This window comes from Lepisosteus platostomus, chromosome 2 (assembly GCF_059453375.1).
Source record: "Lepisosteus platostomus isolate fLepPlt1 chromosome 2, fLepPlt1.hap1, whole genome shotgun sequence".
NCBI classification, from domain to species: domain Eukaryota; kingdom Metazoa; phylum Chordata; class Actinopteri; order Semionotiformes; family Lepisosteidae; genus Lepisosteus; species Lepisosteus platostomus.
Window position 1 is genome coordinate 12,793,318 of NC_142612.1, and position 17,052 is coordinate 12,810,369.

General features: G+C 43.5%; 1 protein-coding gene and 1 long non-coding RNA gene across 4 annotated transcripts in view; one reads left to right on the forward strand and one right to left on the reverse strand.

Annotated features, from left to right (window-relative positions):
• Nucleotides 1-767: 767 nt before the first annotated feature.
• atp6ap2 (ATPase H+ transporting accessory protein 2) lies at nucleotides 768-9,951 on the reverse strand. The gene is made up of 9 exons (XM_088598762.1): nucleotides 9,796-9,951; nucleotides 7,828-7,958; nucleotides 6,978-7,106; nucleotides 6,548-6,643; nucleotides 5,703-5,840; nucleotides 5,485-5,538; nucleotides 4,914-5,063; nucleotides 3,511-3,630; nucleotides 768-2,201 (listed from the first exon to the last, which is right to left on the reverse strand). The coding sequence occupies exons 1-9, from the start codon at nucleotides 9,872-9,874 to the stop codon at nucleotides 2,007-2,009; spliced, it is 1,092 nt and encodes a 363-aa protein (XP_088454888.1). The 5' UTR covers nucleotides 9,875-9,951; the 3' UTR covers nucleotides 768-2,006.
• A 66-nt stretch (nucleotides 9,952-10,017) lies between these two features.
• Nucleotides 10,018-17,052, forward strand: part of LOC148675949 (uncharacterized) — a 28,073-nt gene continuing 21,038 nt past the window's right edge. The window contains exons 1-3 of one of the 3 annotated variants that reach the window (XR_015925240.1): nucleotides 10,061-10,384; nucleotides 10,557-10,703; nucleotides 12,610-16,852. This is a non-coding gene — a long non-coding RNA (uncharacterized LOC148675949). Of the gene's footprint in view, nucleotides 10,385-10,556; nucleotides 16,853-17,052 lie in introns of those variants that run through there. The other 2 variants (XR_015925239.1, XR_015925237.1) reach the window with 2 other exon arrangements.

The following is a 17,052-nucleotide window of genomic DNA, read 5'->3' on the forward strand; positions in this document are numbered from 1 at the left end:
ATAGTAAAACGCAGGACTAAACAAACAGGTTTATAGTTTACAAGTCTTCAGGGGGCTTTTGGGCATAAACAAAACTCTCATCATCACTGTTGATTCACCAGATTGTGCCAGTAATTGCCATTTAAAATAAATCTTCAGGTCTCATTTCTCCACCGCTGAAAACTCCACAAACATTCAACAATGCTGGTGTTCTGCATAGCAGAGACCTGCTGCTTAAACAGCTAGAAGGTCTGTTTTAAAGAACCTCTATTGCCATCTTCATCAGGTCCAGTAATCCAACTAATATTGGACTTGTAGAACATAATTTAGGAATATCATTATTCTTATTAATACTGGTTGTTTATAGCCATCTGAAAATGTACAGGCCTGTGACAGACATGGGAGACTGCAGCTATCTTCTTACCACTAAACTTTCAGCCTGGATGACAAATTCCCCTTCTTTGAAATGGCTTCATCACTCTGCTCTCCTCCCCCCCCCCAATAGCTGGTGTGTGGCGAGTGTACTGGCGCACTAAGGCTGCCATCGCATGATCCAGTTCGGGGTACATATTGGTGACAGTGAAGGGGAGTCCCCATTACCTGTAAAACGCTTTGAGTGGAGAGTCCAGAAAAGCGCCATATAAATGTAAGGATTATGTGAAAGTATTTGCCATTCCATTTTATCGAAATACTCTAAAGGTTACATTCCGTGGAATTATTTCCTCAAATGACAAGGAATGACAAGATAAAATGAAATCAACATGAAAAAAAAAATCACACCCCAACGCTACATGGACAGTAATTTATTATTGGATACATTTAATGTTTTTCATGGCAGCAAACAATTTGTTGAGTTATTTGTAGCTAGATAACCTTTTTTTTTTCCTTTATGCATGTTTGCACCCATTTATGGGTGTCTACAAAGGACCACAAGTGTAATCTCTTTATATAATATTAAAAAAAATTGAATTCTGCCTCCAGCTGTGTGAAAAATTACTTTGAACTATCAAAATTCACAAAGAAGTCAGATGACTTACAGAACATTTTCGGGGTATGGCAAGTTAGATGGGCCAAAAACAATCCTTGTTTATTCTCAACGTTAGGATCATTTGATCCCAGTATTTTATCAGAACAGAAATACGCCTTATGGGTGCCAAATGGAGTGTACCTCTGCTGGACTGGTTTAACTTTTAACTGTACAAAACAAAGAAGCGGCTTCTTTAAATGAAGGCAGTGGTAACACCTAGGATGCTCCAAGAAATAAAAATGAATAAAACTTGTTACAAAGAAAACTCATTACTTAGGGAAGATCTGAACTTAAGTCACATTGCTTGTTCACAGCACACTTTATACTCAACAATGAAAAGAGTTGCTAACCCAACAATTTCATTTCGCCATCACAATCTCTCAATGCTGGAATGGGTTACCAGGAAAGAAAGAAATGCACAAAGAGATTAAGACAATATTATGCATTCTTATCAGTCTACACTTCTTCACAATATATACAGACATAACGCTGTTAAATTAAATCATACATGTACAATGTGTCCCAGCACAAACATTTACAACATTGGGGAAGAAAGAAAACAGCAGACAACTTTTGTACTGCACTATACTTATTTTCTCAGTGCCAAGAAGATCAAGTAAAACCAAACTAAACACAGGACGATACTACTTCTAAGAAAAACCATTTTTGAAACACCGCCAGAGGAATGATACCAAGCCTAGTGTTTAAGGTGCTGGCCCTCAGAGTAGTCTTTTTGCTCCATAATGAGGAATACTAGCAGAAAGATGAATTAACTGCAGATACACAACAAATGAAGATGAGTGGAATGAAGCACTACCACAACCTACTGGCTGCAGGTACAGTATACCCTCCCAACAATTTCTAAGAAACAATTCTCAGTAATCATTATTGGAGAAGTTCGATGGTCTGGAAAAAAAAAGGCCACACCTTAGAAGTTCAGGCAGCTTGGAAAGGGAAACAAAAATTGAATGAATTCAGGGGGAATGCACATCAAGAGGAATCAATCCAAGCGTATCTTCTGGTTAGTCATCCGGTAGATGATGCTGTCGTAGCCTGGATCCATGTTCCACAGGCTGTACGAGATGCTGATGACCGCCAGCGCAAGTACGATCATCATCCACAGGACGATGTTGAAGATGACTGCGTACTCAAAGTTGTACTTGTATGCCAGATTATATGGGCTCCCTGGATTGCTCTGATAAAAGAACAGGAAAAGAGTAAAGAAAATTTAAAAGAGAACTGAGCTCATCCTGTGCACTTGAAGTTCCCCCCTTCGGTTTAAAGCAATTGGTGACATCATAAAGACCACCTTCCCATAGTAGTGAAAACATTTGCATTTCCCATTAAAAAAAAGTAGCAATACTTTAAGGATTATTGACATGAACAGATAACACAGTAAATAAATGGATAAAAACTTCAGAACTTCTGCAGAAGGATTCTCTTTGAAAAAGATCTGTAGGTGTAACTTGAAAAATGCACAATTCCAGTGGTGCTGTAATAAGACTCAAGTCATGTGCTGAAACAGCACTGACATGTAAGCTTATACAGGAGGCTGCTGGAGATCATCCCTCACACGCCTTCTGCTCAAATGCTCCGTCAGTACTGTGCTTTTTGTGTTCTCGAGTCTGCTTTTTAAATGCTGACCTTGAACGAGGCTGTTTTTTTGGTAATACTTATATTACCAAAATATTATATTACTTATAAACGGTACACTTATATAGCGCTTTTCTGGACACTTCACTCAAAGCGCTTTACAGGTAATGGGGACTCCCCTCCACCACCACCAATGTGCAGCATCCACCTGGATGATGCGACGGCAGCCATAGTGCGCCAGAACGCTCACCACACATCAGCTATCAGTGGGGAGGAGAGCAGAGTAATGTAGCCAATTCATAGAAGGGGATTATTAGGAGGCCATGATTGGTAAGGGCCAATTGAAAATTTGGCCAGGACACCGGGGTTACACCCCTACTCTTTTCGAGAAGCGCCCTGGGATTTTTAATGACCACAGAGAGTCAGGACCTCGGTTTTACGTCTCATCCGAAGGACGGCGCCTGTTTACAGTATAGTGTCCCCATCACTATACTGGGGCATTAGGACCCACATGGACCACAGGGTGAGCGCCCCCTGCTGGCCCCACTAACACCTCTTCCAGCAGCAACCTTAGTTTTTCCCAGGAGGTCCCCCATCCAGGTACTGACCAGGCTCACACCTGCTTAGCTTCAGTGGGTTGCCAGTTGTGAGTTGCAGGGTGATATGGCTGCTGGCTAATAATGCTGGTAATAATGACATTTTGGAGAAAAAAAAATCTTCTGTATAATGAGCATCCTCAGAAGAGGACAGCTCATCCAAGCTCAACTAAAGAAGGCCCATCTGATTAACCCGCCCCACACACACACACAGACGCGCTGGGGCAGTTTACAGGGGCAGACGCTGTCCTGAGGGCATGGTGGCGGTTTGGCCGGGCTGGCCGCAGGGCAGGACGGGAGAGGGGGGGCACTCACGATCTGCTTGGACTCCAGGATGGAGCGGGTCTTCCGCACCAGGGGCGCCTCGAAGCTCTTCAGCGTCACCACTTCCACCACCGCATTGCCGCTGTAGATGCTGAATACGTCGTCGGCGAACTGCAGCAGGGGCAAAGACAGACAGCGCTTGGTGATCAAAGGAGGGAGGACGAAGGATTAAGCTGATCCTTTAAATTTCAACAGACTGACACCTGCTACGGGCAGCGCTGGGGCCCTGGGCTCAGCTCCTGGGGTGCGTCTGCAGGGGGGTTTGTGTGTTTTCCCCCTGTGTGTGTGTGTGTTTTCCCCCTGTCCGTGTGTGTGTGTGCCCGCCCTATGATGGATAAGCGTCCCATCCAGGGTGTATCCCACTTTGTGCCAGATGGTTGATGGGATAGGCTCTGGCTCCCCCCAACAAGCTATTAGAAAATGGATGGATGGACGCCTATTATGGGATGTATTCTGGTTTTCCAAACCCCCCTTTGTGATGGCATACGTGCACAGTCAGTACTTGATGTAAGATTGATTTTTGAGAAACTGCTCAGTAAATGAGATTTCTCTCCTCTTGAGCCATCTGCAGATTTGGTATTTGATACTTTGACGGTGGGGGTTTCTGTCCTATTCTACACACTACCTAACTCCCATGAAGATATCTGTAATATAATGTTATACTGCAACAGAATGAAAAGCATTCATGGATTAAAAAAACTAGAGGAATAGACAGAGTAGTATAAGGAAATGCTACAGCTGTAAGTAGTTTCCATTTATGTGCACTTAACTATACAAAGTTACACAATCCCAAATTACAGTGCTTTTATATTAATTTGAATAAGTCAACTTAGCCCAGGAAGTACAATAAGAAAAAAAGAGTTATATTTCCTGTTGAATATAGTCAAAAAGCCCATTTTCAACATGCATTCACCAGTGTCATTTGGTCCAAGGGCTTCAATCAAAAACAGGACAAAGCTGAGGCACCATGATGGCAAAGCTGCTAGGTTCTTGGGTCCCGGGTTAATTCCCTGAGTGCACTGCCTTCTGTGTGGAGTCTGCATGTTCTCTTCCGTGTCCAATGGAGTTGCTACAGTTTCCTCCCACCTTCCACAGACATGCTGGCAGATTAATTAGCATCTCTAAACCGTGTGCCTGTGTGTGTGCACCCAAGCAACAGATCTATTCCCAGGTGATGGTTTATAGTTTTTCCTGTTCAGGTCGCAATTTATGCCCTGTGCTGCAAGGATAGACTCTGGTTTTTCCGCAACATCTTACCAGGTTTAAGAGGCTTTTCCATAACGGATCGATGTGAACATACAGTAGGTAGGTGTGTGCCATCAGCCATTCAAGTCTGCATAGTGTAACAGTATTTGTAGAGCCCTTCACTTCTAAACATATCAGGGACTGCTCACCTTCTGCAGCATGGTGGCGAGGATCTCCGTGGCATCCTTCAGCTGCTGGGAATCTGTGCCGTAGTGCCGGCTGATCTCCTCCAGCCCAGACAGCTCCAGGGAATATAGGTCCGGGGAGTGGTCTTTCGCCAGGTGCTTGTGTCTCAGGAGCTGTAGGAGCCAGGGAATAAAATAAAGGAAATTCTGCCAAACACAGCTAGGGCACTCCGAGTCCCTCTCCCCCTCGAGATTAGCCGCACCAGGAAGCTGCGCTGCGATATGCAGGTCAAGAGACATCAATACTCAATACAGAGTCCATACTCAAACTGCCAAGGTTTAGTCACACTTTGGATGCTTTTCATGTTGGTGCACAGAATGGAGAAACACTAGTGCCTGATTAGATTCTTCTCTGGCAATTAGCTCTTGAAACACACTGATATTCAACGATATTAAAGTCCCGGGTAGTACAGCTGTACACACTGACCACATGACCGAAAATGTGCCATTTACACCACTGAACTGAAAAAAAAAAACAATGTACAGCTTTTAACAGCAAATTCCTGTGTGGGACGGGCCAGCTGCAGAGACTTACCAGGGCAGCGATGTCATGCAGCACTTGCAGCTCAGAGAGGAAAAGCAGATCCACCTACAGAAGAGGAACAGGAACTGAAACTTTTGACTGAAATCTAGGCAAGCCCGATTACGTGAACCATTTCTGTCAGGATAACATGGAGAGGAAAACGCCGGATGAACTTTGCCAAAGCGAAATCCTGTACAGCCTGTTTCGAGCGCCCCCCTTATTCCTCTCACCTCATTGTTCCTGCTCAGTGAGTTGGGGGGGAGGGTGTTGAGGATGGAATTGTCCTGTGACAGTCGCCCCCGGATCTGCTGCAGAGTGACAGGGAGGTCTTCAAACACGGCGTTGGCCTTCCCCACCATATACAGCCTCTGCAAAGGGACCACACATGAAGCAGAACTGAGAGCAGCAGCAGCTGTTCACGATGGGGACATAAGAAAGGTTAAAAACAAGAGGGGGCCATTCGGCCCAGGTAGTTTGGTCGTTAGTAGCTCATCGTCCCCCGGGGTCTCACCCAGCCGTATCCTGAAAGAATCCAGGGTATCAGTTTCAACATTAGGGCTGGTAGCTTGCTGCATTCTCCTAAAAGCCTTGGGTTCGGGGAAAGAAAATGCTCTCTTGGTTTAAAGTGCACTATCCATAGACCAAAAGGACCTGAGAGGCATCTTGAAATTCAGAGGCCCGAGACAAACGTCTTATCTATTTAGAAGTGATTTAACGCGTTCTCATTGCTATTTCTACAAGAACACACTCTGCGTGTCATGAAAAGGATTCGTAAGAGAACACAGAGCTGTGGCAGACTTCACAAGCACAGCAGAGCGCAGCGACGTATTTTACAGCACATTAACAATTACAAGCCGACTGCATGCCTTTCGCTTCATGTGTGGAACAAGTGTTTATTTTCTTGGGCTGCAGGTTTGTTTTGTTAACAGTGTCTTAGAGCATAAAAACAACAGCAGCTTCCAGTTTTATTTTGTCAACAGCATGTTGTTGTGAAGTACACAAAGAAAAGGGCACAAAGATTTCTCTCGTTATTCCACCCCCACACGTCCCACAGGCTGGGACCCCCAAGTCCTACCTCTTCACTGGGCGCCAGCTGTAAGACCACAGGAGTGTCTTCCGCAAAGAGGGTGTGGACTGTGTTGGCGACGCTGTCCAAGGTGAAAGGGACAGGCTGAAGAGGCACAAAACAAACACTTCCTAAGATTTCCACAGCACATAAACACTTAATACCTGATCGATTTATGTCTGTCTCTACGAAAGTTAAACAGTGTGTCTTCCTCAGTTATCAGCTAACACAGCTGCCATTTTCTGTATTAGACTGGAGTGCTACTGTAAAAACACCACAGAACATCAAGTGAACGCTCATTAATATGTACCGAATTGTTTTCTGAATTCAAGAGACGCCGACTATAAAGGGAGGATTAGGAAACCAGTCTCTCACTCCGGGATCTGTGCTGGTGAGCATCTTTGCAGAAATCATGGCATAATCTTTCACTGGCACTTACATTCTCCACCGGGTAAGAGGCAACGCTCTGGGGCAGGGGCAGGCTGCCCACTCCCCTGACCACAATGAGCGCGTTGGCCCGAGGACGCTGGAAGAGACTGCCCGTCTGGAGGCCCGGCCAGGACAGGTCCTGCACAAAACACACACACAGCGTCACGGCACTGCTCCACACAGCAAGGGGCCTGTGCATCTAGCAAGAACATTCACTGGCTGTAAGAGAGAGAACTTTTGTCATAGGTGCTGCTCACTTACATTTTCAGCTTTCCACAAAACATCACAAACAGATAAGGAACCAATATTGGGAACAATAAGGAAATGCTTCATTATACCAATAGGGATGGAAAAGCTTATTATTCTTCAAAAAAGGACAAATCCCAGGGGCCTCCTGAGTGGAGGAGCAGGTTGAGCTGTGTGGTCCAGGTGTCACGGGTTCAAACCCAAGTCACAGCACCGTGACTGTGACTGGAATTCAGCAAGTGGCGGTGCACAATTGGGTGAATGCTGCTGAGGCCAGGGTGGGCGTAGCTGGGCAGGGCTCTCTCAGCTCTTGGTGAGCACAGCGCCCCCTGTGGCCATTCGGGCACTTGTGAGTTTGTGACACTGTGAGGGATGCACCTTTTCTGCAGTTGGTGTAGATCCCCTGATAGGGGTAGTGTAGCCTGTGATCCGTTAAAAGGCATGTGACTTGAAGTTGGGTGAGTCGCAGACGTCTACAGTACATACAGTAACAAGGCTTTGTGGCAGACATTCACTACAAGACTTGCAGACGTTTTTTTCAGAAAAAAAGGGGGGAAATCTCAGAGAAACAGAACCAAAACAAGAATGTCGGAACACAAAAAGAAAGGCAGTACCTCCTCCACAGAGAAGCCCATGGTCAGAGCTGCCAGGTCAGGAATCCGTTCCGCAGAGAGAGGCCATTGGCCCTCCTTGAAGGTGATATACTGGGGGGCTTTCAGCACTGTGAAGCTGTCCCCAAACACGCCTGACAAAAATAAAACAACAAGAATTTAGGTGTCTGCTTATGTACAGATTTTTAAAAAATGGCAAGCAAGTTGAGGACTGTTAAATGTTTTATCTGTTGAAATTGCTGGAAGTGGTACCTGTTAAGTTGGGTATTTGTAACACTCAGGACTGTGACATAAGTTAAATACAATTCTAAAAAACCAAGCATAACAGTTAAATCAGCAATTAGCAAGGGAGATTCGGAGCAAAACTGGAATGAAGGCCAACAGAAATTTCCTCCAGTACCAGGATTGGGAGCTACAGATCATATGTGCTGTGAATATCTAGATGCCTTTTACCTTATGTAGATTGTCAATTCATGATTGATAGCACATCTCATGTATAAATATCATTCTAAAGTGTGAACCACAATTTCTTCAACTGTACCAAAGCTTTCTTTATAACAAGACCATCTGTTAATTTTGTTGTTGCTTGTCATACATAATTCTCTTAAAATAATTATATTCACTTCATTTAATGACATTGTGCTAATTTTCCCTCTTGCCAAACCAGATTTAAAACACACGGGTTTACAAATGGGCCCCTGACATATCATTCTCAGATGAATCAGCCTGTGAATTCTCACACACGTGCCTCACAATCCTACAGTACGTGACCTACAATGCCAAAGGCTGTTTTTTTATGTCAGTTCCCAAGATCATTGAAGTTACTGAAGAGCTCCATCAGAGCATTTTAAAGGAGTCATATCCAACATTTATTTTTTTGTTTTGGCTTAATGCAGTCATGATATTTGCAACAGAACCAGACAGCTGAAGAGTAGCCTTGCAATGTGTGGCTCTGCTGATAGCGGACAGGTTGAACAAGCCTGGATTAGACAGCAATGAACAGACACGCACCTGTATGGAGGCGCACTGGACCAGGACTTTACCGCCTTGTGTTTTAAGGTCAACAAAAATCCTGTCATTCTAAGGTTTCAAAATAAAAACACCACTGAGAACCAGCAGCAGCAGCAAACAAAATATACTGTACTTCAGTAATCTGCCTACACAGCTATTTAAACTAAATCTAGTGTCCTTCTATTAAACCAAGCATAACGACAAATAAAAAACGTCGTTCTGGGGATTCGATTTGTTACAGTTGTGGTGCATTTTTATCTTGCTAACTAGACTAATAGATAAGCTGACAAAAAATATCGAATTTAGCAAATTCTGCACTTCTAACTCTGCAGAGGAATAGTGAAAAGTATTTGCCTGTCTTATTGCAATAATTAATAATATCCAGGAACCCATTGCTCAAACTCGCGGGGCTTAAACATTTGGCGTTGTCATGTGATGATGAATGCTCTTCTCAACACTCATCAAACCCCCTCGTCACTTCTGCTTTCCCACCCGTCTACAGAAACTGCTTTTTAAAAAGGAAAACGGGCGAATTACAGAAGCAATTATCAAAATTTACCGATCCGATAGTAATAAACCTACTGGGTGTTTTTATTTGTGAATAATATCAATACTGGCAATCACTAGTTACGTTGCATCAAACCTAGCCAGGCAGATATGTTACATTACTGTTACCACGACTGCAGACATTTCTATAACATCGAGTTTCAAGCGCAAAGCAGGTAACATACGAAACACGTCTCATCAGTTTTGATAATACGTTACTGTAATTCACGTAAATAACTGAAAATCTAGAAATGCCGCGGATCAGCTGATCAGCTGAACATCTGACATCGGTGTGACAGTCTACCACTGAAAAATGAAACAAACGCGATTCAGTATTTTTTATAGAGCTTTGCTTAAGACTTTAGGCTTAAATATTGAACAATCGCCGGCGACGCAAAATACTCGAATCCTTACCAGCTGACAAAGCAGCTAAGACGAGGTACACCGCCATTAGAATTCTTGCCATCCTCCTTGCGAGCATATAAACCACCATCTTTCCCCTCTTGGAGCAGTCGCTGAACGCCGCGGTGGGTTGTGGGTATGGATCGACAAAGTACCGCCCTCTCCACGACTCAGCAAATGAGCCTGCAGGCAGCTTTGCTAGTGACCTATTGGCAATTGCAAGTGGACGACCATGGCGTCAAAATAACCAATGAGCGAGCCGTTGTGTGACTGACAGTGTTCGCAACCAATACCCGTCGACCCTTAAAAATCATCATATGACTATTCGTAACTATGCTTCGGTTTTCCGGTATTTTGAATGTATTTTTTTTAACCAAAACTCTACTAAACATTTTGGTGCGGGCAGTTTACAAAATAAGAGAGACAACGAACTTGTATATGTACTTCCTTAAGCAATTATTGCTCTCTTTTGAAGATTATTTAAATAAAAAATAACTTTTTTTTTACTTACTGTTGACTAAAACAAAATTAATACATAATAATCTGTAGAATAAACTACTGTTTCAACCTGGATGGACAACACATGCTGTGGTCCCATTAGGTAAGAATAGAGTAAAAAAAGTGAAAATGTATAGACGTTGAGCCCCAGTCACATCAATTAGCCAAGGCCTAGTGAGACAAGTTAATCTAACTCTTCCCGAGATAGTCTGTCATTTTGTGCAAATTTCAAAGTTCAGCGGTGGCATTATTGCAGCTATGTGTTTTTTTGTTAGAGTACTGAAGGAACAGGAAATGTACCAATCCTTGTCTCACTTGAAGAAAGAATTACAACCAGTTTGTCTGTAATTCGGGCTGCCCGGGCTGAAACCCTGACCCATCTCTGTGGCCTTCGAAGCAGGATACCGCCTGCTGGTCAGACGGTGAGTACAGACTCTTTCTCAGTCTTTAGGATTTCTTGTTTATATATGTTAAGGCAGCCTTGACCTTGGTATTCTTCAGACAAACGTATTCATTTTTTCTCCCTTTTCTTTTTTACAAGTCATATATTGAAAGTGTCTTGACATACTTGTCTGACTTGTTGGTTTGGCAACATCAGTACTGTTAACTGTCATGGAGGGTGACTAGTGAAAATAAGTAGAAAAATAATTGGACCAAATTAAATCAAATTACATGTCCTCTACAAACACAGGGTTGTAAAGACATCCAAGAGCCTTAGGTATTGTGCGTTTCACCCCCTCCATTGTGAATTTACACTTTTCCTAGGTGGGAGACATCTCTATAAAAGTAACAGACCCAGATCGTCTCACTTATCTGCAGTAACACTATTGTACAGCCTTCTCTGTTGGTAATGTTTGTCCTTCTTGTTGCACTGGACTGTGCCATTAAAACAAATTTCCCCCAGAAGAGAATAATTAAGCTTGAACTTGAACTGATACAGTGTGTGTAATTGGTTTCATTCCGTACAGTATTGAAGTGCAGCTTCCACCTGCACCTGGGTGATGCATGGTAGCCCTTATGTATCAGTAACCTCACTCCACAGTAGAAAAGGTTGGACTTCTTCAATTGACTAAGGGTGACATCTAGAGAGACTAGATTGCACAAGCAGAGTGGAAAAATAGCCAGGACACCAGTGTTAACATGAGATCTTTATAATGGCCCTGTTGAGATAGCTGTCATCTTTCCAAGTCAGACTCCGCATTTGAACAGTGTAACTTCATAATATGGACATTATTTGCTAACACCAAACCACCTTCAATCAGAAATCCTCTTGCTCTTCTTTTCCCTGTGTTTGTGTAGATGCTACACACAAGCGTGCACACTCACCTATAATCTCAGTTGTTGGACATTCAGGGATAACACAGAGTTACATCTGCAGGAACTAGCACTGGTGATTGTACAGAATTTGTATGAGATGATGCTAGCCTTGAAACTTTCTTTAGGGCTGGCCTTTGTACATTTCTCTTCTACATTAGAATGCTGGAAGATATTAGTATACAATATCTTCAACATTTCATTAAGCACAGAGATTTTTTTAAATTAAGTGATCCATTCCAGAGAGCTTACTTCACATAATGAATGCCTCCATTATAACAAACACTAAAAGTGAGTGATTCAAGTGAGATGAAAGATTGCAGCAAAGGTTATAGAGGAAATGATAAATATGTATTATTGCCAAGGTCTTGATTTTCCTTACCATAGACATTGGGTCAATAACACTCAAGCCCAATTAAAAACAAAGTGATTGCTCGGAGTTCTAGATTTCTGATGGCCTCTAAGAAAGTTCTGCTAAAACATAAAAAAACAGTAAAGCAGACTGATTAGTAAGGCTGTTTTGAAGAGTATGTTGGTAGCAAAGAGCATGGCTAAAAATTATTTGTCTCCCGTGAACTACATCACAGGCGGATGCTAGAATGATGTTAGTTGTGAAGAATGTATACTGTGTCTTCAGTAAAATAACCACTGACTTTTGATTCATTCCTACTAATAATCAGATTGGTTTAGTGAGAAACGTGCTTTAATACAAATTACACTAAGTGAGGCCTTACAACAATGAACTGCGGTGTTGTACTGGTATATAACCTGCAATAGTACTATCTTGACTGAACCGACATTTCTCAGAAGCTTTGACATTTTAGATCCTGCTATGCATGGATAAAGCTTGAGTGTTTACCACTTAGACCATTTTTCAATAAAGGCAGGCTTATAGTTAAGAATAAGGTGGTGTTCAGACGACTAACTCTATTTATACAAAAAATACAGTCTCGCAACATTTTGTGTATACCCTAGAATGAAAAATGCGACGTTTGGCGTGTATTGACTAAACAGGTTTTGAAACCGAGTCTCCGCAGTGGGCGGGGCCCCGGAGGGCGGAGCCTTCCCCTGCGGTGCAGCACCTTTGACACGCCCATTCCCTTATTTGGAAGACAGACAGGCGTTGTCTATTAGAGCAGTAACTGCAGCTGAAGATGAAGCGAGCCGCAGGTGTGTCTTCAATAATAGATATGAGCCCGGGAGAGATGACTGAAAGAGAGACGGGTCCCGGGCCAGGGTAAACAAGAGAGGAGGAGGGGGGGTTGAGCGTACAGCACCTACGGCTGAAGGGTTAGCCGTGAGTTGAAAGGCACGCCGGGGGTGAAAGCGGTGTCTTTGAACAAAGTGACTGTGGGCCGTGTCCAGGGACTAAGGATGAAAAACCTGGACCTTTGAGTTCCTGCGGAGGACTGGCCGGCGGTCTCCGAGCCAGTGGACAACAGCAAGTGCAGGGCTCGGAGGGACTCTTCTGTTGTGCAAATTCAGCCCCAGCATCCACCGGCGGAGACTGAAAAGGCGCAATTAACGCTTTTAAAAAAAAAAACTTTTCGCAATGTGGTGGAGATTGTATGGGTTTTGTGAGCGTGCGTGCTCGTTGTGAGATGTCTGCGGCGCAAGTGTGTTCACGGTGTTTTTTTACAAATCAAAATCAAGTGAGAGAGAAAGACGGACCGGCCGCACAAGAAGACGACGAGGCCGACAGCTGCTGTGCTAAGAGGAGCCCGTGGGGAGCAGGGCTCCGCCGGGGGCGAGAGGGCTGTGTGCCCCGGGCTGCGAGGCGGAGTGCGGAGGAAGCTCCGGCGACACTTCAAAACACACCCTTCTTTGTGTGGGTGCCGGTCCGCAGCTCAATGCCCGGGTTATTACTATTGCAGCAACCGTGAAGACGCGATAGCCCGCAGCCCAGAGAAGGTCTAGGTGTCTTAGTTTATTTTCTCTGAAGCTGGAAGCACTGCCCGCACAAGACTAAATAAAGAGGGCAGTTCACCTCCCGGCTTGTGTCTGCGGTGTGTTTCTTTGGGGAAAGGAAAAGCGTCGATGATGGTAGCCAAGTTTCACTTGATGTATTGGCTCTGAAGAAGAGTTTGAAAGGCTTTTTTTTTTTTTTTTGAAGATTCAGCTCAGTCTGCCATCTTGGCTGACGCTTTTATCCCAGGCGACTGACATGTACTGTACACCCATTTACACATCTGGCCATCTTCCTGCCACAATTAGGTTGAAACACTTTGCTTAAGGGTAGAACAGCTCTGTCTCAGCTGCTTTTTGAATATCAATTAGCAAATGCCCAGGACGATGCCTGTCCATTTTATAAAGTAGATAAATTGCATGGTATTTGGCCACATGCAGTTTGAATGTCCAGAATCCTGTGGCACACAAAACCATTCACAGTGAATAGCCAGTTAAATCTAAAGTGTTAGTTTGTTTCCACTGCAGTGATTCAGCTTTGATGCTGTTATTTATTTGTTCGGATCAACAGTTGTTGCAAAATTAGAAATCCTATTGTTCCAAAGATAAACCCTGAAAAAAAGTGTTGGCTACTTTAGCCACATCTAAGGCTGTTATATTTTTTTTTTTCCTGAAGAAATGGCGGTCAGGAAGTCATCTTGGTCTGTGCAAGAACACCACAAAAAAGCATTACAATTAAAATAGACTTCCAGCCTCAGCAGACTGGTAAAACCATATTATTATCACCCTTCCATCCATTTTCTAACCACGTTTTCCAATGCAGGCTCATAGTGGTGACAGAGCCAGAGCCTATCCCAGCAAGCAATGGGCACAAGGCAAGATTGACCTTGGACAGCATGCCAGGCCCTCACAGAGCACCCACAGACACAAACACACTGACACTGATTTTCCTTGGAGCCAGTTTATCTACCAGCATGTCTCTGGACTGTAGGAGGCAACTGGAGCTCCCGGAGGAAACTAACATGAAACCGGGGAGAACATGCAGACTCCACGCAGACAGCAACCCCAGGTCTGGAACTGAACCCAGGGCGCCAGCACTGCAAGACATCAGTGCTAACCACTGTGGCACCCTCTTACAATTATTTTTGCAGACCAAAACTGTCAATATTTGTATATGTTGTTTGGTTCCTGGGACATTTTAAAACAACTATTGCTTTGTCTAAGTATGTGACTGAAATTGCCCACATTGACCAGGTTTGTTCTTTCAAAGGCATATAGATCTTTGTGTCATTGAGCAGTGGAAATGTACCCCATGACAGCAGAACAAAGCCAGGCTTGACGATAATCAATACAAAGTCCTGTGGGTGAAAGGGAATGTAAAATGTGATTATTTTTTATTTAGAGGCCAGTGCCATTTTTAAACTTTTTTTATTGAAGAATCGTTTACTTGTAAAATATGCATAAAACATTTAGCTTTTTTCTTCTACCTTTTTTTAGCTTTCAAAAATTAAAAGCAACAAAAATGGTTCTGTTAGAATGATGTGTCTCTGTCTGCAGTAGATGCTGTTTTTCAGAATAAGCATTACGTTCTTGGCATTCCTGTAGCAGTTGTATAACTACTGTAACACGACCCTATTAAAATATAACATTTTTTCTCACCAATTAGTTAAAATTCAAAGCATTAATCACCGATAGTTATTTTACAAAGACAATGTGGAGATACATCAAGGGAACCTATCAGCACATTGTCAGAATATTTAAACTAAATTTAAGGCACAATATATTATGCTTTGATCAAGTATGTTATGGTACATATATAGTTGAAGTTCTTCCTCTCACTTAAACGTAAAAGGGTCTACACCGGGGAAGTCACAAACTTCCCTCTTTGACGTACAAGTACTGAACCAAAGGCTTTGCACTTAATTCCATCAACACAACTGTATTTTTTTTGTTTCATTATATGTCCAATTCAACGATATTTCGAGACTCGATATTTAAGGCTGTGCACATTTAAAATGTACTTGGTCAGTTGCTTTGTCTGTTGCATCGCCTAGACGGTTATTGCCTATTGTGCCAACATATTCCACTTCAGAACTCTGTGGAGACCAGCTGATTGATTGGTGTTCCAGAAGTGTGAGTGACGCTCGAGCAAACCCGAACGTTCAGGCACACTGCTGTTCGATTGAAGTGACAATTCAAAGCACAAAACGTCGCGTTGAGAAGCCAGAGTTTCAGCTGCAGGTCGGGTTATGTCCACTAGATGGAGATATGCGCTCATCACTGAAAAGTCTAGTCCTGAAAGAGCATTGAAAAACCATCGACTTTAAAAACAACAACAACAACAACAACAACAACAGCGAAACGTTGGAAAAGAAATGTAATTACTCAAAGATGAAACAAACATACAGACTATGTTTAAAGACATTAGTATAGCGCGATAGTTTGTTTTATGTGCCTGAAAATACGAAGCGCTGATTGCATCCGTAAGGCACATTTTCAAGTCTCCCAAGCTCGCCTGAATCTCCGTCGAGGCCGACACAACTCACACATGCAGGATCAGGAACCTACACGTCATGCTTCAGAAATAAAATATAGCCCGCGGTCTGTCGCTCGTGACCTACGCAGCCATTTCATTATGAAAATCCAAAGACCTGCGAGAAACGCCCTGGATCTTGCACGGGGGGCAATCTGTCTACATTTTTAACCCTCGATATTTTGGAGTGCTCTCCTAGCGGCAATTTAGCAGGCAGAAACGAGCCGAACAAATGCAAAACTACAGCACGGGGTAAAAAAAAAAAAAGTGCTTTTGCAGAAGGCCATTTCCTGTAATTTTCTCCGATTCAGTGCTGTTCTGCGCGGAGCACAGCTCTGGCAGACCAAGCTGGTAGGCTACAGCCTGCACCTTGTTGATATATGGAGCGATTGCCGCAAGTTGACAAATGAAAATTAACGAGCGGCGGAGAGAGAGAGGAGGGGGGCGGTGGGCCGCTGAGCAGTTGTTGATTATAGTTCAGCTTGCTGTGTAGTTGTGCGGCCTCCCCGCTCCCTCTCACGAGTGATTCGATTCCCTCGGTTTCCCCCCGCAGCGCCTCTCTTTATTGGAAGGAGTGCGAGTCAAGATCCATTTGTACGCACCGTGGGGTGGAGGCAGCGCTTTCAATGCGATGTTTGTCACGGGGCGTGCGCAGACACGTTATTTTCTCATCTAAGATTTATTTCATTATTTATTCATGTATTCACCCGTGTATCAATTTGTGTACTGTGGGAATTAGGGCAGACTTGAGAAACAGGGGCACGCATACACAATGTGAATTACACATCGAAAATAAATAAGAGCCGATGATACACGTAAGGTAAATCTATCATGTTTCCGTTTTGTGTGTGACAATAAACTGCAGTCGCTCATATACACGTATTAAAAGCAGCTGGTTTCGCTTCTGTCAAGTCATTAAGCCCAGCTCTGATCTTATCTGCTGCCACCGAAACTGCGAGCTTCAAGTCATCAAGACTTAATAAGAGACGCTTTAACGGGGTCGAAGCGCTTGGGCTACC

Bases quoted from the DNA above. Each gene is read 5' to 3' on its own strand.
- atp6ap2 (XM_088598762.1), bottom strand. From the start codon at position 9,874: ATGGTGGTTTATATGCTCGCAAGGAGGATGGCAAGAATTCTAATGGCG. The intron at 7,107-7,827 runs GTACTGCCTTTC...TGTTTTGTGCAG, and splicing joins TGGGCTTCTCTGTGGAGGAG to GACCTGTCCTGGCCGGGCCT. The intron at 5,064-5,484 runs GTAAGTCTCTGC...TGGCTCCTACAG, and splicing joins TGCATGACATCGCTGCCCTG to CTCCTGAGACACAAGCACCT.